This window comes from Dreissena polymorpha, chromosome 5, assembly GCF_020536995.1.
Source record: "Dreissena polymorpha isolate Duluth1 chromosome 5, UMN_Dpol_1.0, whole genome shotgun sequence".
NCBI classification, from domain to species: Eukaryota; Metazoa; Mollusca; class Bivalvia; order Myida; family Dreissenidae; genus Dreissena; species Dreissena polymorpha.
The window spans coordinates 11032197-11056746 of NC_068359.1; the positions used below are offsets into that span (position 1 = coordinate 11032197).

Genomic DNA, 24550 nt, shown 5'->3' on the forward strand with positions numbered 1-24550 from the left:
GGTCAAAAGAATGCCAGAGCGCGTTCGAAAAGTCGAAAACACTTCTCATTACGGAACCTGTTCTTACACACTACAACCCGGAACTACTTCCGGTTAGGCTCGCGTCGGATGCCTCACCGTTCGGTATTTCCGGTATATTGTCACACGTTATGCCAGATGGCTCAGAAAATCCGATCGCGTTCGCATCAAGGTCACTTACCAAACTGAAATGAAATATGCTCAAATCGATAGGGAAGCATTGGCAATTTAGTGGGCAGTACAAAAGTATTATCCATATCTCTATGGTAGAAAGTTCACATTGGTTACTGATTGCCAACCCCTAACTTCAATATTCAGCCCGAGCAAAAGCATTCCGGCAACGACTGCCGCACGCGTTCAGAGATATGCTATATTTCTCTCTGGATTCGATAACGATATACAGTACAAAAGTACTAAAATGCATACTAAAGTTGACTGATTGTCGCGTTTACCCGCGCCGTCAAAGGAAAACGGTAAAGAAATTTAAGTTGAAGATGTGTTCTACACTTCTCAGTTAGAACAAATTCCGGTCACGAGCGCGGAAATAAGCCGTGAAACTAGGCGGGAGCGCGTTATGTCACGTGTATTTAGGCAAGTACAACAAGGTTGGAATGCCAATGATAATGACCCTCTTTTAAAAGGCTACTACGCGCGACGAAATGAATTGACGATTCACCACGGATGCTCAATGTGGGGCATTAGTGTGATAATTCCCATTAAGATACGCGAACGTGTGAACGTGTGCTATATTTATTGCACATCAGCCATCCAGGTATCGTTAAAATGAAGGCACTAGCGCGTAGTAACGTCTGGTGGCCTGGCATTGACACTGACATCGAACTCATGGTTAAAAGATGTGAACCGTGTCAGATGCAACAGAAATCGCTCGCGAAAGTTCAGTTACACCCGTGGGAATGGCCTACGTCAAGTTGGGAGGCGAATACATGTAGATTGCATAGGTCAATTTCTTTGACGCATGTTTTTTGGATATCATAGATGCTCATTCTAAAGGGCCAGAAGCCATCGAAATGAAATCGATAACTTCTGAAAGAACAATTGAAGAATTGCGTACAATATTCGCAAGATACGGCTTGCCCAAGCAATTAGTATCGGACAATGGTTGTCAATTTACATCTGAAGAATTGTCTCTGTTTATGAAGAGAAACGGGATATGTCATATAAGAAATGCGGTAGCAAAACAATCCACAAATGGTCTTGTGGAAAGGTTCAATGGCTCTTTCAAATCTGCAATACGCGCTTTAATGCATGAAAACACCGATTTCAATTTGAAGATTAACTCTGTCTTGTTGGCATATCGTAATACGCCACATTGTACGACGGGGGAAACTCCTGCAAAACTGTTTTTCGGTCGGAATTTGCGAAGTAAACTTGATTTGATGATACCCGACACACAGACACTAGTCACGTATGGTCAAATGAAATTATCAATGGCTGACAATAGAAAAGTTCGCGAATTCGAATTAGGCCAACTTGTCTCAGCGCGAGATTTCAGACCTACTTCAAAGGAAAAATGGATCCCTGGGTCAATAATTTCTCGAGATGGTCTAATTTTATACAAAATAGATATCGGGAATAATACGACATGGAAACGCCATGTTGATCAGCTTCGCACCGCGGAAATTCATAAGTATTCTGGAATAAATGTACCGGTTCTCACACCCTTAGAAACTACTTTTAATGCCGCGAACACAAATGTCAGTGAATTTCAGCCGGCACCGAATTCGATGGAAATAAATGAGTCCCGGGATAATCGTAGTAATGATTCGGATTTACGATTGCCAAAAAGACGCAAAAGAAGACCGCCCGAACACCTGCAGTACCCATGACACTGATGGTTTACTGTTAAGCCAATGACGTGTTAAAGTGGCATAAAGACATTAACTTTAGTTGGCAGGATAGAAAGGCAGGTTATCGGTTGTTTTTTCAACCTGTGTCGAATTTGGACGCTCACTAATGTTCTTAAATTGCATGCTATACTGAAGAAAAGGTCATGCTTTGTTAAGAGAGGTCATGAACTTGAAATTGAAAAGGTTTTATTGATTTGTCATTCTAATGGTTAGAATTGTGTTCATTGATATTTACATGTAAACGCATGTGCATGTATGTTCATTTTTATTTATATGTATGATCAATGCAATTAAAAGGGGAGAATTGTTGTGTATTTAGATAATGCCGCTACGCCACGCCTACTTGTAAATGAAGCGTAGCAACACCCCGCCCCATGTTCTTCATAACTTCATGTGGACCTCTGATCTGTGTTAGTTAGTTGTAAGGCATTGATCGCTTCTATCGTTGGATGATAATAATAAAGTAGCCACTGAAATTATATGCGTTTTCACATTGTTTGTTTACCCAAACACAACAATTAATTTCCGAATTATCTGCGAATCCAACGAGTTGAAACAGTAACCATGCAATTCGCTCCGCCATCTTGAAACGTTACACTTACTGAACGAACTGATTGTGTTGCATTTGTTACAAAGTTTCTGATTGGTTATTTCTAAGTATTGGATCCAATCAAATTTCATCGGGTAACTAGGGACTCTTACACCTAACAACCCGACTTTTGTACAGTAATTCAATGCTTAATTTTCGCGGACGATGTTTGTGTTCCGCGCTTTTGGGATCTGGTATTTACTGGATTTTCTCTCTTAAATAGAATTCTTCAAATAGCATTCTATAATCTCCGCGCGATTTTATAAAAAACATTTTGTACAGAGTAGATAACATTAAGGCTCCGCGTGTTTATTTGAGACCGCTTTTTCTACGTGGTGGAAAGATAATTGTTTCGACGGAAAATATATGAAAGTTTCGCGCTTTTTAGATTTCGATTTTTATGAAATGTTTTATGGCCATGCTGACATTGTTTGTTCGCGGAAAGTGAAAGTTCCGCGAAAAATGAAAATCCCGATAGTTACTATATAAGTATATCATTTTAGCGGGGGTCCCCTAAGGCTTTCCATAGAATACCTTCTTTACTTGCAAAGTAATGCTCCAAAATAAGTAATGGGCAATACAAAAGCGAAAACACCGTTAATAATGACTCAATCTAAATGGTCTCTACAAATGTACAGTTTTATTTCTTTGAGTAATTGCAACATTAGGGAAGATATTCGTCGCACAAAAATGGCTAAACGCAATAACTTCTGAAAACATGAGTATGAAGTTATGATTCTTGTATTGTGCGTATCCTTTTAACGTTAAATCTCTCTGCAATGATATGCAGTTTCAATTGAATTCTTTCAATAATTTTAATTATCCCCGCAGATGACGCGGGAACGATTTACAAACGGAACGACGGACGGAAGGTCGGGCGATGAGAATACTATATATATTCCTGCACGTGCATACTCTCAACAACTCACCAGTGAATTTGCAACAGATCTGTGACAATAAACTTCCCTCTTATATTGTTTAAGATGTGTTTCCAGTTTCAACGAACAATTAAGAAAAAATAAGTATAGTTTTTCTTTTTTTTAATTGCTCTTCGACTTGGACAAATCCGCTTTCATATGATTTCACATTTAAATCTTCAATATGGCGGTCATGAACGGGTTGTTTTGGATGTGCGCATTCACTTTAATTGTAGCAGCCGTTGCAAGTAAGTCTTACGTTCTCCTTAAATCTGCATCATAAACGAAAATGGGATCAACACACAAATAATAAATATGATCGATAAATAATATAATAAAAATTATGGTGAAGTGAATAGAAAAAGAACTGGGGCTTTAAGTGATACTAAGTTGCTATAAACAATTTAGATGTGAATATCACTCTCAACACGCTTTTTTATTTTCATCTCAAATTTGTTTTGTTTCAAATGATACAATAGCAATAACAACACGTTTCAGAGTCCGATAAACCGCTGGTCAACGTAAGACTATTGTGCAGATCAACCATTGAAGTAATGTGTAATATGAGCGATGGGAGCTATGGAATTTGGACATTTTACAGGATCCGAGGTAGTTCAGAGAATAAGCAAAATATCGGAAAAATTGTTTCAAGTGAACGAGAATGTAGTTTAACTACCCTTCAAACTGCTGATACTCAGTGTTCGTGCAACGAAGACCATAGTGTCATATGCAAAATATCCGCTTACATGATTATGAAGTCTGGTGACCAATGGCAGTGTAGTAAATTCATTAACAGAGATTCACATTTTAGCGTAACAGTAACAGTTCCCATTCAAGGTAAGCTTACTAGCCATATGCAATATGAATATAAATATAAACATCATGTATTACGTAAGGACAAAATTTATAACAGAGAAAAAATACATATGATAATTGTTATTTACGTGCATTTGAAGCAGCAAATGAATGTAATGTTTTTGATTATTCGTTCCAAGAAAATGACTCGAAATTGATTTAAATCATATTTGTAAATATTCCCTCGCCATGAAAAGGCAGTTTGGTCAGGCAGAACAAAACAGTTTAATTCACGCCCTCATCTGTTTTGAGGAGTATATAAGGTTATCTGAAAGTTTCGACTGTCGATCTTCAGCTCAGCAATTGTTTTCTGCTTCAGCATTGTCACGGATGGATTGGATCAGTGCACTGTCTACGCACACATACTTTTGGTAAATGGTGTCGCACTTCGTGCACGACACTGGCGAAGCCTTGTTTATAGCAGGGCTGTTATGAGTTGTTTAATTTATTCAATTATATCAATAGTTCTAACTGGGGAATTGCATATTTGCTAAGGCATTATTTAATCCAAAAGATGTTTCATTGAAAATGACTCTACTTGCTTTGACAAGACGCTGCGGTCAAGAAACAGAATTATTATTTGTAACGATCCATGACCATTTGGTTGCACAATCTTCTGCATGTGAGAGTCAAATGCTTTTGGATCCTTAAACTAAATGTCTGAAAGTTTATCAATAACCACATCTTTGATGCATCGTTTTCCCAAACAACCTGCTAATATGTGTACTTTTTCAATTAATACCATGTGCCTATGCGAGAGTTTCTGCATACACACTGTCGAAATATGAAGGTTCTATTTGCCTATTGGAGCAAGTATAACGTTCTGTAAGACCTACACAGAGGTGTTGTTTTTTATGCTCTTGTTGTTTCGTTTTTTTCGTAACTTTGTTGAGTGTTTTGTGGCTATTGCTTTGTGTGGTAGGAAACGTTGTTTGTCAAGTGGTCACTTGTCTAAATAAATAGACAAATGATATCATAAGTGTTTTTTTTCTCTTGCTATCACAGTTTTCATTTAATTTATGTAATATATGCTCTTTTATCGCTTTTAAATTATATTGCATAAGGTTTGTGATGTTGTTAGATTAAATATATATAACTACATGTGTTACAATTAACTTTGGGTCAAGTATGAGCTCTGGCATAAGAATGGCTTAAGATTATCATAACAAAATATACGCATTTTAGAAACCATTGAGTGTACAACGACCTCATCTCTTCAGCACATTACGAAGGACGAAACAACACTTACGAAAACTACAAGTTTAACCGTTCTTTCGGAAACAGTTTCACAAGTTGTATATGTGAAAACTAACGCGGAAAGTACGACATCTTTAGAATATATATACATATATAAATAAATAAATAAATAAATATATATATATATATATGTATATATATATATATATATATATATATATATATATATATATAGATATATATATATATATATATATATAGATATATATAGATAGATATATATATATATATATATATATATATATATATATATATATATATATATATATATATATATATATATATATATATCTATATAGATATATATAGATATATATAGATAGATATATATTATATGTGTGTATATATTGCACATTTAATACACTTGTCATTTCTAAAGAAAATTAGACGCAACCCATACCATTTATAAACATACTTCATAGTGTTAATCTTTTATATATCATTATTTTAAACGAACGTCATTGTACTTAAACGTGGATAGAAATATATAATTGTGTGAATATTAATCACGCGATATTTGTTTAAACGGTAAAAGGGAGGAATGATTTCTTTAACATTTAAACGTGACATGTACAATATTCATATGTTTAACGTGTCTTTTTAGGTCAAGAAAACAATACCACAACGGAAAGCGCCAATATCACCACGGCACGCAATACAAACAATACGGCGGAACTTAATCGTGAGGAAAGTGATAAGAAACGTGAAAGTAAGTAAACGGAATTTTAATATGTGTTTCACTTCATTAAATATTTCAACTGTCTATCAACAGACTCATCACCATCTGCCGCACGTTGCTATTCTATTAAATAACTAAAAACTAAATCTGTATTATAAACGATACCAATCAAGTATCAAAAACATTAGTCAACAGATTAAAACATGTATGTATCTTTCAAAACTGTTTCCAAATTAAAATGCAGAACACTCACAAATCATATGCATTGAATAAATGTTGTTTGTGTGACGCATTGATAATTAAATCATGTTTAATAACGTTTTATTTCAGTGACAAGGTTGGCACTTTTGATTGCTGGGCCGTTTGTTGTGTTCGACATCGGACTCGTTTTGTTCATTTATCGAAAGAAATTGCTCTCCGGCTTGAAACGGGATAATTGTACGTGCACGTTTATCCATTTTCACATTATTACAGTTATGGTCCAAACGTTATACATAAATTGAAGAGGTATAATTATGTCATGAATCGATAAAACACAGTGTAATACTCATTTTACGTTCTTTATTTGAAATTGTACGTGTATAACAAACGTTCATACTTCACTATACAACAATCCCATAGATGCCTAGACGATTACGTTGCTTTCATTTTGCTAACATATCTCATTTACACAAACAAGACTTGAATGTGAACTGAATACAACAGGTCAAGTTGATGACCGTCAAGTGAACACCAACGACAACCCTACCGCAGGTGGAAATGTAAACATACCTGCCGACATGAATAATTCCGGCAGCTCGAATGCTCATTCTGCCTTAAAGGAAGCTGTTGCCATACTTTGTATCGATGGTTTGTATAAAGTAAATCCTTAAAACCGCACATTACATGTAACATGTTACTGCAAAGCAGCTTCATATTTTTATAATGGTGTTATTTGAATTTACAAGAACATTACTTTAACTAAAGGTAAAGGTAAATTTTTGTATGCACGCTGCTCTTTTGGTATTGTTGACACGATATTATTTAATATTTATGCTGTTATAAAACAGTAACAGTGTTTATATGAATATACCCTTTTCAGGTCGAAATCCAACACAACAATGGTAATGTTATTTTTTGTCAATTGTTCATGAACAAAACATAAATGTCGTTGCCATGCTTACTTACACCGTTGCTGATGCTAAGGCTTTTGTAATAAGTTTACCCTTTTACATGCAAAACATAATGTTCTAATTATTTAATACAAAACATCCTTTATGTGTTGGATATCCTATGGAATTTGCATATCTCAGTTTTACATTGATCCTCTGGAACACATTCGGAAAGGGAAAACAAATACTAAACTAATTGAGCATGCATACCATAAATATGTATTAAGACGTTATGTATTGTAGTAACTTATTTAAAAATACTTAGTAAAACTATGGAATAAATGGGCATATTACTCTGGCTTTTTATGCCCCCGAAGGCGGGCATATAGTGATTGCACTGTCCGTCCGTCTGTCCGTATGTCCGTTTGTCCGTCCGTCTGTCTGTCCGTCACACTTTGCGTTTAGGTTTCGAAAAGTGCGCATAACATCTATGTCGCTTCACATGTACCATTCATATTTGCTATACATGTGTATATGGAAAAGGCCTTTCCATACGCCCACAAATTTCGACCCCTTTGACCTTGACCTTAGGGTCCGCGTTAAGGTTTCAAAAAATGCGTTCAGGTCTCGAAAAATGCTCATAATTTCTATCAAAGCGTTTATCGGGGTCATATGTCATCCTCTGGAGACAGCTCTTGTTTAGTTGTGAGAAAGACTATCAGCAGTGACATTTCGTATAGGACGAGCTAAATTTTGAATAATCGAATTCCGTATTTGGAGTGTGAATTCCTAAATGACATTTTCTTTAAGTATATGTCAAGTTTAGAAGACATTTATCGGTGAGGTTCAAAATATATCGGGCGCTCAAATTCACGAGACTCTGGTCTAGTATTATACAGTGAATGGATAGTGTTTTTCATTGAACAGTGGTATCAACGATTTACAACCAGATATTGCAGAACTTAATGATGACGACTTATTGTACAGCACTATAAAAGACACCGCTGTAGTCTGTCAAGGTACACACATTAAACTGATTTATTTAAATTCGAAGAATATACAAATTATCGATGGTCATTATAATACCGAAAATCAATGGTTTAATACACATTAAACAACTTCATACAAACCATGTATGCCGCAATGGGATAGATTTGAGACGTCTTATAGTATATTATAACAATTTTACGACCAAACAATGAGTTTTGTGGCATTTTGTGCTATTTTGGGAATTCTTTGAGCACCATTGAATGTATAAAAACCTTTTTTCCGATACATTTGCAGGTGCTGAAGCAATGATGAAAAGGTAATTATTTTTATTTATAAGTGGTATTTGATTAAGCGTTTGTTACAGGGCATTGTAAGGGCTAAATTTATAAATTTAGAAGTACCTTCGCTTCACCAAATATATACATATGGGTTATTGCTACTACAACAACAACAACTACTACTACTTCTAGTACTACTACTGCTTGTACTACTACTACTCCTACTACTACTACTACTACTACTACTACTACTACTGCTTCTTCTATTACTACTACTTCTACTACTACTACTACTACTACTACTACTACTACTACTACTACTACTTCCTCTTCTTTTACTTCTTCTACTACTACTTGTAGTTCTACTATTTCTACTTGTACTACTACTACTTTTACTTGTACTAACACTACTACTACTACTACTACTACTACTACTACTTCTACTACTACTACTACTTCTACTACTACAACTACTACTACTACTACTACTACTACTACTACTACTACTACTACTCCTACTACTACTACTTCTATGACTTCTACTACTATGACTACTACTTCTTTTACTACTAATATAACTACCACTACTACTTCTTCTACTACTACTACTACTACAACTACTACTACTTCGACTACTACTTCTACTACTACTACTACTGTTACTTCTACTACTACTGCTACTACAACTTCAACAACAACAACAACAACAACAACAACAACAACTACTACTACTACTACTACTACTACTACTACTACTACTACTACTACTTCTACTACTACTACTACTACTTCTACTACGACTACTTTTACTACTACTTCTGCTACTACTACTACTAATTCCTGTAGTATGTGTGTTGCGTATGATCGTATAGTGTTAATAAACTACGGAATCGTTCGTTAGGTTCGACCTTTAAATAAACGTGTATATGAACTTGTATATATATATAACATAAGAAGTGACGTCGATAGTATACATGACGTGGCGTGAATGTTAGCGGATAAACGTCAACGTTATGAATTCCCGACATATCCCGGTTTTCGAAATGATATAAATTCTAACAACAGTAAAATAAAACATGAAAGTATGTGTAAATAATTTTTTAACAAGTATTATTAAATTAACGTAAGTCTCTGCCAATCACAATATTCAAATAAAGTCTCTATTATCACATTATATTAACAGTCTCTAGATATTGTTTTCACATTCTTCAATTGGATAAAGTTTCACAATCGGTCGATGAGTGAGTCCATTTGTTGTTCAAACTTTCGCCGATGAACGAGTCCGTCATTGCCCGGCACGATTTCCTCCACAACAGCAAAGAGCCACTGCGTCCTCGGGCAGTCATCTTGAATCTGTACGACGTCGCCTACGGATATCGTCTGGTTGTTATTTTCCCGTAATTGACTTCTTTCTCTGAGTGCCGTCAGATATTCACGTCGACCCCTTTCGCGGACTTTCTGTATGTGTTGCACTCGTCGAGCACCTTGCTTCACAGGCGAGGAAAGAGTGATGCGAGTATCTGCTGGCAATGTCGTAGGCTCGACAGGAAGTGACGTTATTCGTCTTCCATATAGAAGATGGGCAGGCGTCAATGTTTCCGGCTGTCCAAGCTCGGGGGAAGTGTCGTAAGTAAGGGGTCTGTCGTTGATAACGGCTTCTGCTTAAGTGACAATAGTCTGTAGTGTTTAATATGCCACGTACGCTTTACTAAGTACCTTCTTTAATACATTTTGGTGAGACCGATCTTTCTTTCCCACCAACCCCCAAACCAAGGGGCTTTTGTAGGTATGAATTTCCAATCGATTAATCGGTTGTTGAATTCGTTATGCACCACCGCATATTTACACAAATCATTCAAATGTCTAGCAGCAGCCGTGAATGTCGTGCCGTTATCAGACATCATCATTTTTTATGTTGATTTGCGACTACAGAAGCGCCTAAATGCAAACATGAATGACTCCGCCGACAGATCTGGTACCATTTCCAGACGAACGGCTCTCTTACTGGCGTAGGTAAACAGACATATGTATGTTATCATGTCGTTCACGTTAGTGTCACGTACACTAAGAGCTCCGGAATAGTCAACACCTGTATACGTGAACGGGGCTACGTCTGACACTCTTGTCATCGATAACGGAGGAGGGTTTGGTGCTTTGTATGGTCTACCAGAAACCTTTCTGCAGATCACACACTTTCGTAATACCGAACGAACGCATGACGTATAGCTGGTATCCAGTATTTTCCTCTCAAAAGTGTTTTAGTTGAGCTGGGTCCGGCATGGTGTAACCTCTCATGGGCGTCCTTGACTATCAGGTGCGTGAATGCATGCTTTGCCGACAGCAAAATCGGATGTTTCGTCTCTTCTTCTAAGGCTGCATTATGAATGAGTCCACCACAACGAATCACATTGTCCTTCATGAAAAGCTTAAGCTGTTTAACAAGCGGCGATACCTTCTTGTTATCTTTTAAACACTGTATTGCTTCAGGATACGATGTCATCTGACAGGTTCGAATACATACTGTTTCAGTTTCTGTCAATTCTCGAATGGTTAGCTTTATGTCTGCTGGTTTTCGTCCATTGCGACCATAATGAATACATCGCATAACATAGGCAGTCACTCTGATCAGTTTCTGAAATGAACTGAATCTTTTCATGTCAATAATTTTTTGCGAATTATTTGTTGCCGTTACTCTTGCCACAGTAACAATGTCACTCGTCTGTTGCCACTCCGACCAAGCATCGGGTGTAGTAAGCCATGTCGGTCCTTTGAACCACAGCTCACTCAATTGGAGTTGTGATGCTGATAACCCTCGTAACAATAATCGGCGGGATTTTCATGAATCGGGCAATACCTCGGTTCTGAATCAAACTTTCTATTTCTGTCAGTCTGTTCTGAACAAATCGTGGTAGCGTTTTATTTGATACTAGCCAGTGCAAAACGATCTGGCTATCAGACCACAGGTACACATCGGAGAGGCCTGTCTGTTGTATAATATGTTGGCACAGACGGGCACCTGTCACTGCCGCCATCAATTCCAATCTCGGCATGGTTAATTTTTTCAATTTAGCGACGCGATTTTTTTTGTAATCATCAGCGTGGTCTCGAAACCCCTGGAAATGTATGCTACCGCGCCGTATAACGACATGCTTGCATCACCGACTATGTTAAGTTTTGTTTCAGCAATGACGTCATGGTTGCCATGGAAGTAGCTACGTCGGAAATTGATTTTGACTGAAGAGTTCAGGTCCGACGCAACATCACGCCATTTTTCTTGTACATCCATTGGTAATGGGCTGTCCCAATCGAAAATCTGTTGCCACAATTCTTGAAGAATGATCGTCGTCCTTACTGAAATATGACTCAGTAATCCTAGCAGATCAAATACTCGTGAGATTTGTTGTAATATTGCACGTTTGGTAATCACACATTTTGTTTCTATATGTCTTTCCGCAAACGCCAATGTATCTTCTTTACAAATCCATTGCATTCCAATAATTTTTGTGCAAGTGTCCGTGTCTTGCAATTTCTCTTCAGATGCCTTAGCACGAAGTTTCTCATTATTTGAGTTCCAAGCACGTAGATTGAAACCTGCCGCTGACATTAGTTTTCTCGAAATTGAATAACACTGAAGTAGATCATGTTCATAAGAGAAACTTGATAACACGTTGTGAACGTATAAATCTCTTTTTAAATAATCGGTCACCCATTCGCTACTGTTTAGTTCAAGATGCTTGCGAATTGTGGCACCTAAAATGAATGGCGAGCATGTTGCACCAAACAGAACAGTCCTGAATCTATATGTGATCAGTGGACTGCATGAGTCACTCGGGTCACTCAACCACAGGAAGCGCGTGACGTCTCTGTCTAATTCATGAATACCAATTTGTAAAAATGCTTTCTCAATATCAGTGGCTAACGCAAATTTGTGCAACCTAAACCGTAGAAGAATCCCCGTTAGGTCATTTATTTCAGGTGGGGCGGACATGAGGCAATCGTTGAGGCTTGTGTAGTTACCGAGTCCTTTTTCACTCCATTATGTGGAATGTAATGCACTGTTTGTACGTCTTCTTGTTGGTCTACTTTCTCAATGACACCTCCTTTAAGCTGATCGGCGATAATCTCTTCATACGTCTTTAACACCTCCGGTTCTTGAGATAATCTGCGTATGGTATCCTCTGTCCGTCTCTTGCATATATAATAGTTGGTTGGTAGAGTTGGGTGGTAATCTCTTCATGGTAATTTTGCCACATACCGACCATCTTCGAATGAAATGTTGTTGCTCATGTATTCTTGAAGGTTACCGGAAGTACCGTCTGTTGATTCTGAAGATATTCCCATAGACTCAAGCTTCCAAAATTTCTCCATTTCAAATGTACTTGGTGGAGCGCTGATGACATTCATCATGTGTAGGTCAGTGGATCGACGTCCTGATACCGGAAGTGGTCCCGACAACAAATAACCAATCTTCGATTTCACCGCTGTTGGTCCGTTGCCTCTGATAACTCGGTCTTCAACTGTATTCCAATAATAATCCGCACCAACCAGAAGCGAATTTCAAACAGATTTTTGTTGTGTTCTGTGAGCGGATGGGCTAATTTCAGACCTCTTAGATACTCCAAAGGACGTATTTCGGTGGGTATGTTCTGTAATGGCACTGCTATCGTTGGCACTACAAGAACTTCCAGTTTAATCAAATCCCTCGTCTCGCTTTTCAGGTAAATCTCGCTTGTAGGTATGGAACGAACCCTCTTGTGAATTTCCACCAAACGAAGCCAGACAAATTGTATCATATCCGGTAACAGGAAGATGTAGAACCCTCGCGAGGTCCTCTGTAATAAAGGATCGCTGTGCACCCTCGTCAAGTAAAATGTTGGCGGAAGAACTATGACTTTTAGATAGAACTTCGTCTACAGCAGTCTTCAATAAAACGTTTGTTCTATCATGGGAGGCGGTGTGTAAGAGTACACTGTTGGTCATAGCCGACTTGAAGGGAATGGCTTCCGGGATCATGGACGAAGCGGGTCTCGTCTTCTTTGTGCAAATGCTGCTGTGGTGTTTACCTTTACAATGACGACATCGAAATTTAGATTTGCAGTCGGACAATTAATGGTGGTTCAGGCAATTGAAACACAAGCGTTTCCTTTTCTCAATGTCAATTCTCTGGTTAATGTCTATAATCTTTTTGCACACCTGGGGTTAAGGATATTTACTACAAAATGGACATATCAGCGGTTTGACATTACTTTTCATGGGACGGCTTACCTCCCTTTTTGAAGCTGTGAGGAATGAGGCAGTCGGGAGATGAAAGTCTTGATCGTTGCTATAGCCGGCGTCCATGATTCTGATTTCCCGCCCGATGGCCACACGTAGCTCCTGAAGCTGCCACTTGTCATCTCCGTGGTTCCTGATAAGGTTGCGTCGCACATCCGGTGGGAGCTTCTTCATAATGATTGGAACAAGTAGATCTCCAAACGAATCTTGTGACTGTACCAATGACTCTAGACCCCGGATATAGGTTTCCATTTTTTCATGAAATTCACGAAGACTATGTACGGAATTGCGGGGTGCCGAAAGTTCTAATAATAATGTCATGAAGTTATCAATGATGTTGTGGGTCTGCCCGTAGCGTCTCGCAATAGTTCGATCGCATTCTGGTAGTTTCTGCCTGTCAACGGAAATCCACCGATCGCCATAGCTGCGCTCCCTTCAATTAAAGATCGAAGATACGAAAACTTCTGTACATCCGTGAGTATTGGGTTCTGGTGCACAGCTGAGTCAAATGAGTCCCAAAATGTTTGCCACTCGCTTATGTTACCACTGAAAGTAAGCAATGTCAGTTTCGGGAGTTTTGTAGACGCAGTAACGTGATTCGCTCTATTAGATGTTTGGGTTGGAACACGTTCTAGAGAAGATTCCTCTTCCGGTTGCGTTAAATGCCGTACTTCGCCCGTCATGAAATGATTTTGATTTTCATCTCGTTGTTCAACTGCTGTCTCACTTAATGTCTTTATTTTTTCTTGATATATGTGTGTAATCATTTCAAGTTCAATGGAATACTCCTCACTGTCGAAAAGTTCAGTTTCTATATCTCCGAGGTCTGCATGGTTGATGATCTTTTCATTCAATCCTCTGATCGTAAGTGTTTTCTCTTGAATGATGTCCAGTAGTTTCTGCGACTCGGAGGTTGAGGAAATTTCTTCGAATTTCTAAAATAGTTTCGTTATTATTCGACGCTTAGCTGCACGCAACGAAATGAGTTTGTTGAATTGCATTTTACTTTTAGTCACGGCACCAAAATGTTGCGTATGATCGTATAGTGTTAATAAACTACGGAATCGTGCGCTAGGTTCGACCTTTTAATAAACGTTGATATGAACTTGTATATATATAACATAAGAAGTGACGTCAATAGTATACATAACGTCGCGTGCATGTTAGCTGATAAACGTCAACATTATGAATTCCCGACAATGTTATATATGTTTTTGCTTAAATATATATTTATTTTCCACTGAGCAGCGGTCCTGATAATGTAAACAAAGACATCAGCATATACATCCCTCTTGATGATGACCCATTGTACAGTAGCGTCAAACAACGTCCACCCAATTGTACAGGTAAATACATAATTTCACAATATATACCTTTTTAAGTTGATGAAATTATTTAAATGTGTTATTCATTCTTTATTCGTATACGTGTAAGGAGTTATTATAAAACGTTTGTTTTATTTTTTGCAACATTAAAAAAACCTTTTCGAGAAAATGTTCAACACATATTGAAGTCGTAAAACAGTACTGACATATGTATAATAGTTTGAAAACTAGGCTAAATTATAATTCGTGAGACAGTTACATCTCGTAACGCATATAAGAAACACAAACATTTCCATTACATATCAATTAAAATTTAATACATCGTAGGACTCCGCGTTTTTGCCGATACAGGCTAGTTAATAACTATCTTTGCTATCAATTGCATATTTAAGTTTCGTTTTGAAATGTGTGAATGTAACTGTATTAATAAACTAATTAACTTATTATAAAACTTATTTAAATAAAACCTATCGATCACGCACGTCAGCTTTTTTAAAAGTGTTTTACCTTTAATGCTATGCATGTTCCTGGCATTGCCTTCAACAGTAGTTTTAATAAATCACAACGCATAACCTTTTATTTAAAGAAACAAATATTATTTTTACATAATTTAAAGTGTCAAATGATATACAATTATAACATCATGTACGTAATTCAAGCGTAACCAATATGGATAAAATGGTATTCCAATTGCAGATAGAGGCGCTTGTGGATTTTCAGCAGATGGGTTTGTCAAATCGTATGTTTCCTTCCTGTAATGTAGTTTAAAGTGTTATAAATTATTTTGGCACAAACGTAATTGTCAGGTTAGAGTCCAGTCTAATGACTTTTACTTGAAACAAAATCTATATACGCCTCTCAATGAAAAAACACCTATATCAAGTATTAATGTTTTTAATGGAACCTCGATTTTGGATTTCCGAGAACCTTATATATCATTCGATTTGTTTCTGCAATTAACACATTTTTAACATGTTTACACATTTAAACTAGTTGTTCCTATAAATATGTGTGGGATTCATAATGCCATGATGTCAGTTTAAGAGTTAATCTCATAAGTTGTTAACTCTTCCTTTAGTTAACCCTGTTAAGTCCAAAATAGGTAACAATAGTGTCAGTTGAATATTCAAAATAACCGGACATTTTCTATTTAACTGTTTAATGTGTTTGATACATTTACTTCCAATGTTAAAACTTAACATTTTCATGATAAGCAATAGGAAATTATATAAAGGTATGCGTTTTTTGCATGCATGCATCAACTTGGTAAACAGAAACGTTATTTTACAGCGAGAAGAAAATATCCGGCGATCTACAGTACAGATGCTATGGCGAGTTCGAGGACAAAACAGTCCTCTCAGTTTTAAACCATGATGCTGAACTTTATTCGCTAGCAAAAAATGTAGATCCCATGTACTCAACGGTGAACAAGAAAACGCAAAATCGTTTAAATGTCACCTTGGTCAATGCCTTGGATGTCAACAGAGCAGACCCCCTATATTCAGTTGTGGACAAGAGGGATAAAATAGGTAATAATGATCTAATCCTTTTTTGCGATTTTACTACTAATTTTAATAATACAGTCGATTGGTGTATAAGGAATAGCTAAGGACTTCGAGTCTCATTTTAACGTAATGGCCATGCATTCAGTAATTAAATCACTAAACATAGATAGACACATGTCTTTCCCATTGAAACATGCCAGCGGTTTTAAATTTCCGAAAACGTATTATTTGTTTACAGCGCGAATTTCATGGTACACTGATTCAGCCATTATCGGATCGCTTAGGTCTTTATCGGATTACATGTGTATCGTGTTATTTCTTGAAATTTTGACATAGTATTTGTAAACAATAATTGCAATATATGTACATTTCCAGAAAGGAAATTCATTTCTGCGTTTTATTAGACCAAGTTCATGGAAATCGCTGCACAATTGATGAAGTAATGGCTGTTCATAGCGATGCACCCTATATTCAGGTCATTTTGAATTGAATACCTTGTTATATATATAGATTTGATAGTGAAAAATATGTTTTCAGAGAAATCGTTTTTTCATTATAATGTAATTATTTTTCATTTAAAATGATGCTTTCACTAATTAATATCATTGTCACACGCTAACAACATGTTTATTGAACAACTTCAATTGAGTTTATATTTATTTTGAGACAATCCCCACATTCCTGAATATGGTTCACCACATGTCCGTTATTCACTAAATCCCGAGTTGCAGCTTTCATGCTCATTTTATATGGTACGCATCAATTTGGTTTCTGAGCATTCTTACTTTTGTGAAGGACACATACTACTAAATTATTACATCAATGAACATTATGTTTACCAAACAAAATCTGCAATATTCAAGAAACTATTCGTCTGCACTTTCCCTGTCGTCACAAAAACGGTGCGTACATAACGTGACCTTGTTTTGCTTTCGACAAAAATAACAGTTGTAAACATTGACACACGTCAACAAAGCAATTGTCGACTTAACAATTATAGGCTTTTTGTATTCAATTCATAAAAAACTATAAATCTTAACATAAATAAAAGTATTTTGCAAAAAACATTCAACCTATCCGTTACTCACTAAAATCCGCTATACACCAATCGACTGTAGAACTTTGACATCAACAATGACTACTTTAATTATTTCCAGTGATGGATGTGTCATCATGTAACATATTTCTTTAACCATAATGAATCACTCGACGAAAATCATGTTGTTATATATATATATATATATATATATATATATATATATATATACATATATATATAAACAGACATACATATTCCTATTGGAGACTACGGCGTGTGCGCCTAGCTACGATGGAGAATGAAGCAGACATACTGTGAATTCCCCATCCCCCAAGAAAGATGATTCATTCACAGTAATATACCCTACACTTTTACCGCAACACATCCTCCAGCGTTGCAACAGTTTACATACACAGAAGGGACAGTTACATGCACATTTATTTTACAAACATGAAACCATAGCTGTATTTGGGCATCCGATCAGGATTCAAAACTACCCTAACACTATGTTAGAGACACAGCGGAAATAAGTTGGCTCTAGAAGATACAGTGAAATAATGAGTATTTTTAGGTTTCAAGGGGGATAATTATATTTCACAACAACGTTATTTCCGTTTTCCGGGATCTATTAATAGATACTCGTTCACAGTCGATTATTGTATATATGGAGAAAGATATGCGTGAACAACCAGATACACAGACATACAAACAGACATATATATTCCTATTGCAGACTACGGCGTGTGCGCCTAGCTACGATGCAGAATAAAGCAGACGTACTGTGAAATCCCCATCCCCCCAAAAAGATGATTCATTCACAGTTATATACCCCACACTTTTACCGCAACACATCTTCCAACGTTGCAACAGTTTACATACACAGAAGGGACAGTTACATGAACATTTATTTTACAAACCTGAAGCCATAGTTGTAATTATAAACTGCCCTTTTTTGAGCAAGAATTACAAATTTGCGAATATTGATATATATATATAATACACTATATATATATATATATATATATATATATATATATATATATATATATATATATATATATATATATATATATATAATATTAATATAAAATATATATTGCGTAGAAAGATAGATTGGTTTAATTTCTATTAACAATTATTTCAAGCACCACACATAATATTATGTGGCAAAACAGGTAATTATAGCTAAACATGTGTTATATTGCAGGTAGCGAGGCAGTTGATTGGGATAGGCAAGTATCAACAAAGTATTGCATTAATAAATTTGAACCCGCATATACTGAAGGGGTCGTTACATAGAAAAGCATTCGCAGCATGGTTTTCAACAGTGAAATATAGCTAATATATATTTATATCGGCATATTTTGGCGCTTTTAAATTTGATCGATTGTGACGGTAGTAGATGTTTATATTACAGAACAGTCCCGTCCCCTCCAGACTTTCCCTCCTTAGTGGTTCCTCCTTATAGCAAGATAAACAAGAAAAACAAGAAAGGTAGTTATAACAATATTCGCAAATTTGTAATTCTTGCTCAAAAAAGGGAAGTTTATAAGGACATTAGGCATCAGAAGTGCGAATCAGGCTATATTTCACCCAATTGTCCATTGCTAAAAGAGTTTTCTAAATTAAGTTTGTATGCACAAATTATATGTAAAAGTATGGTTGTAAAATACTTTTTCCTACCAAAAAAAAAATCATAAGAAAACTTAAGGGCCGTAAAAACTGCATCTTGTTAAGACCCTTAATCTGTTTACGACCCTACATGTACATAATGTGATGTGCTACTCTTTAAGGAATGCGTGGATTAAATATTAAGGATTGGGTCGTTATTTTATGGTTGTAAAACAATAACATATAATGATTAACTTCAATTAAGGACATATTTAAGAATTAATCGTTACCAAAGATTATCGAGCGAATATACGAGACCCAATATAGGATTCACCCAACTTAAATACAAAATAAAACGCCACACTTCACGTTCGCATGATGATGTTGATTGATTACGTTATAAAGCTTTGCGTAAATTCAAAGACTTCTCAATGTGGATATTAAGGACAAAATTATTATAAAAATATGAAGCGTTTCTGTGTTTTGGATCTTGTATAAAAAAACAGTTATAGAAAAATACGTTTTGAACATATGGAATGACTACATTCGATAATTCAACATCTTTTAATTCAGAATTTACTCGCACAAATACTCATCGTTGAAGCTAACTGTGTTATTGTTACAAACTTGAGTACAGGTTTGTTCAATAAACAAACTAAGAGAAGATGTATGGCTAGCAGAAGGTTGAGGTAGTTTTGCCATTTAGTCCCAAGATTTGCGTTGATACTTTTTTACAAAAAATAGTAAAATACTAATGATAATAATATAGAAGAAGATCTATCCTACATGTACAATGTTTTGTACATATTTAGACCTTGTAAGCGCGAAACATTGTGTTGAATTATTTCAATTCTTTACGTACCATTTGCCTAAGGAGCATTTCATTTAAATATCGCGTTTTTATTGTTTGTCAAAACTTGATTTTTTACATAAACGTGTAGATACAACTTAAATTAAAACGGTTTTTATTTGCAACGGAACGTATAACATCAAATCAATCTAAAGTTGTTGCTAGCTTGTTTTGTATTTGTGTACTTCTGTATTTTAGCTGCTGATAAGGCGACTGAAAACAGATCGTGAGATAGAAGCCGTATGTTCAGAAGAAAATGTCAAATATATAGATGAGTAGTTTTGATTGTTTGTAAACACACTTAATTTAAATGCAACATATACATTATTGTAGAAGACAATTGTGACATTGTGTGTACATGTATATGGTTTGTAAATATTGATTAGAATGTGTGTACACTTAATCATGTATTGCTTAAATATTGCTTGTAAATACCGTCTCGTTGGAGGAAAAGTCGCATGACGCTGGTTTCAGAAACGTGTTTGAAGCATTTATGTCTCGTACGCTATGGACAAAAGAACCAATACATTTCAAATGCATTTGTATCCCATCAGCGATGCCAAACGTTTCGTTTCGAAACCGATTTGCTAATAAAACACGTATGCGTGTATCAATATGTTATGCAACAATCTTTGTAAAATATTTACAATAATTCAATTTTAGACAAGCGTGCATGGATACATTTTAAATTAGTATTATAATGTTTTTCCGATTGGGTCTCTGGATTTTTCGTTAAACGTCATTATTGATGTTAAAAGTTTAAAAATTCCATTTTTTTGTAAAAACAATTATTGTGTGTATTATAAAATGCAAAATTGGTAAGTGTCTGGACACGTAATTGGTTTAAATGATAATTTATAAGATAAGTTGAAAAATTGGTTGAACATGTGTCAGGAATGAAGTTTGGAGATTATAAAAAGGCATCATTTTGAAGTTAAGTATTCGTTTTGTTCAATTGTACTAACAAGCAGATCCTTTACTCTCTTAAACTTTTAATAGTGAAATTACTACAACCTTAAAATATAAATTCTTCAAACGTTGTTGAAAACATGTGTGTGTGTGTGTGTGTATATATATATATATATATATATATACATATGGCATATGTAAAGCAATGCCAATAACTAAAGAAACTAAAAATTAATTCAGAATTAAAACATAAATGAAATGAAATAAAAAAGTTTAAGCGGTTTCTTGTTTGCTTCTTGCTAATCCTTTTTTGTAGATTTGTTGACGTTGATCGCCTTTAAAGCTATGTTTCGGCATTCATATTGTCACTTCATTCATATTGTCATATTTAAAGTTTAATGTCAATGTGTACGTAGATTCAAACGACTTTTTGTTAGTTTTAACAGAAAGCTGAAGCGTCATGCGGACCCTGCCACTCGATAACGAGCTTGAAATAGGCAAACACAAACAACTAGATATTAAAAAGTAGATTTTTAATTATGTAGGTATTGACTTGTTTTTGAATTTAAATTTAACTCTTATAATAAGTACAAGCCCATCCCCCATGTATGAAGCTTCTAAAATACTAACATTTTAAAACAAACATCCAAAAATGAGTTAAATCAAGCACGAATTGCAACAGTGTTCTTGAAACTGGCTTGAATGCCGACGACATGTGTATGTTATCTTTTGATAGATCAGTGAGAGAATATGCGGCAAATTGGAAACAAATAATACTTGAATAAACGATATGTTGAGTTTATCTCCGATCGAACGCTAGCGATCCAAAACTAAACTTAGCTAAGTCAAACACAGAATGCAAAGGTACCAAATAGCATGCATTTTCACTAGCAAAAATATTCGATGTATGAAAAATGAGCATGTCATTTTCTTGAACACTTGATATTGCACTATAAAGATACATTTGACCTTTTGGTATAATACAATCTACTTAACCTGGTCTTCATTTATTTTTGAGATCTTTCTTTTCAACAAAAATCGAATCTCTAATCAAGGTAATACAGATGAACAGCGTAGCAAACCAGTTATTCCATTGGTGCAGTTGATCAATGTAAGGCTAGTTTTCCGAATTTGTAGGGTTCGAACTAATTTTTTCAATATGTTTTCACAATGAATGTAAAACTCTTGCTGACTAGCAAAAATATATTTTCAGATGGTTTTGAAATTTGAATTTGAAAAGTAGTTTATGGTTATATAAATTATTAATTGACCTTTTCTCGTTAATGGAATATATAATTAACAATCTGAGAAAGTATTGCGTTCCTATCAACTGGTTGGTTATTTATGTGGTGTTATCCTTGAAATAAATATTCTTGAACACGCAGTTACATGCTGGCCATTTTTGTACAGGTAGATGTTGACAGGTAGCTTTTTACATTGGTTGAAAAAAGGAGTAAAATGAATGTTGAGCTCGACAGTAACCAGGCACTACCTTTGTTCATCATGTATTCGACAAAAGATTAACTGGCTAATTTATATGTTCATATTCAGGCCTTAAGATATCACTAATACGATGATTATTATCCGAATGCATACACGAACACGATCATCATCGGATTTCAACGGGATATTCATGCAGGTCGCGTTCAACATATCGATAAATAATAATATTATATTAACATAAAATGCACTACAAATCAAAAGCAATACATTGTGTTTCAAATGCTATCAATATGAGCTAGTGTATTAATATGATTATGATGACGAGCTTTCTCAAAATTTCTTAAGAAAATCATAAAAGCTTACAGACCCAAACTGGTATTCAGGTAGGTGTTTTAGCAGCGACGCCTTATAGCGCCCTGCCTGCCACCCCATCATACAGTGGTAAGTACTTCCTTTCCACATTCAATTCATGACCACACATTAACAAAGTATTCGTACCAATGTAGCGAACCAATACCAAGCCGGGAATCAGTACCATGTACCTTCACCGACATCAACACAACCATCGGCATTTGAAAACATGCAAGATATACGGACTTTTACGCTAGTCAGTTGTTCTAAGAGTTTGTATTCAGTCGAGTGGCTTGTGTGATGACGTATCACACGAGAGGCGGAGCCCCATGTGTGATGCGAAATAGCACAAGCCACAAGACTGAATACAAACTCTTGGTACAATTGGCTAGCGTAATATTCCTTTTATTATATACAAAAACTTACGAAAACAGTTAACAATTGTATTTTTACTTTAACAAAACAGACAAAACAATGACTTAAACGGTACGCCATAGTTTATTTAAGACGTGCATGAATACAGTTTATGTAAATTACCGTGTTAACATTTGAACCGGGAAAACACAGGATTCCGACACGCTTACCTTAATGACATCGTTAATACAATGTTTATATCAATTAAGTTAACAACGTTGATCCGATGTTTATAACAAAAGCGTTGAAACGATATGCACTTACACTTCTATTCTCCCATGTTTTTTATCGAAACTTAGTTTAAACCACACTATTTTATTGTATTCCTATCCAAATTTACATTTATGCATGATAAACACACAATCCGAAAAACGATTTGCATTTGTTCGATTTAAACAATATTTTGCTGTTAAAAACACCACGTCCAAAATGTCCTTAAATTCCGGAGAGTTTAAATAAAACTATTGTGTTTCGTCACAGAAATGACGTCACACGATGTACTACGTAATATATTGCGTAATATAGGGGTTTCCTTTTTTCGGTGCTCGTAATGTGACGTCATTACATGGGTTGAAGAAAGTAGTCCGGCTAGTATGGTAATACGGAATTGGAAACAGCGAGTAGCGTAATACGGGATTTTTTATTTCAACGATTGATACAACATGTATTTTGTTAAAAGCATTTAACAGGTATATAATAAATTACGTTTATCAGACTGTCGGTCGCAAAATTAGATAAACTTGAACAACTCGTTTACAGAATAAACGCGTGAGTAAACACATATGAACAAGAATCAGAAATTAAAGACTCACCAATCGAAAATAATAAAAAAATGCCATGCAGTTCACTTAAAGCGAAATAGAACAATAAAAGGAAAAAATAAAGGTGTTTACCTCAAATATAAAAGTTTTATCTGATCAGTACATCGGTCATAATAGCTACCTAGCAAGCATACAAATTTGAAGAAAACAGACAACTTTATAATGCAGAAACATTTTTTAAAACATGCTTTTCTCTGGCCTTAGTGAAACTCAACAGAAAAACTGCGAACAATTAATATAGCAAGTGATATAGAAACGTATTGATATAATGAACTTTATAGTGCATCCGTTTCTAGATGGCAACATCCCTAAAGGACCTTCCTATGGTATTTACATTTCGCAGTTGGTACGTTATGCCAGAGCATGTTCGTGTATTAAAGATTTTAATGATCGTAATCTAATATTAACTAAAAAATTGCTAAAACAAGGCTTTTTGTATCATAACCTAAGAAATAAATTTGCTAGA

At 35.6% G+C, this 24550-nt stretch overlaps 1 protein-coding gene across 3 annotated transcripts; it reads left to right on the forward strand.

Annotated features, from left to right (window-relative positions):
• Nucleotides 1–3514: 3514 nt before the first annotated feature.
• LOC127882379 (uncharacterized) lies at nucleotides 3515–21314 on the forward strand. Of its 3 annotated transcripts, XM_052430978.1 has the most exons (15): nucleotides 3515–3640; nucleotides 3891–4229; nucleotides 5433–5567; nucleotides 6109–6213; nucleotides 6514–6621; nucleotides 6889–7032; nucleotides 7265–7286; nucleotides 8202–8293; nucleotides 8559–8580; nucleotides 15065–15162; nucleotides 15838–15880; nucleotides 16432–16670; nucleotides 18893–18917; nucleotides 19103–19179; nucleotides 20345–21313. In XM_052430978.1, the coding sequence occupies exons 1-15, from the start codon at nucleotides 3577–3579 to the stop codon at nucleotides 20374–20376; spliced, it is 1545 nt and encodes a 514-aa protein (XP_052286938.1). In that variant the 5' UTR covers nucleotides 3515–3576; the 3' UTR covers nucleotides 20377–21313. The 3 variants fall into 3 exon arrangements, with proteins under 3 accessions (XP_052286938.1, XP_052286939.1, XP_052286940.1); XM_052430980.1 differs by lacking the exon at nucleotides 3891–4229 and having other exon boundaries at nucleotides 3576–3640; nucleotides 20345–21314; XM_052430979.1 differs by lacking the exons at nucleotides 18893–18917; nucleotides 19103–19179.
• Nucleotides 21315–24550: the final 3236 nt, after the last annotated feature.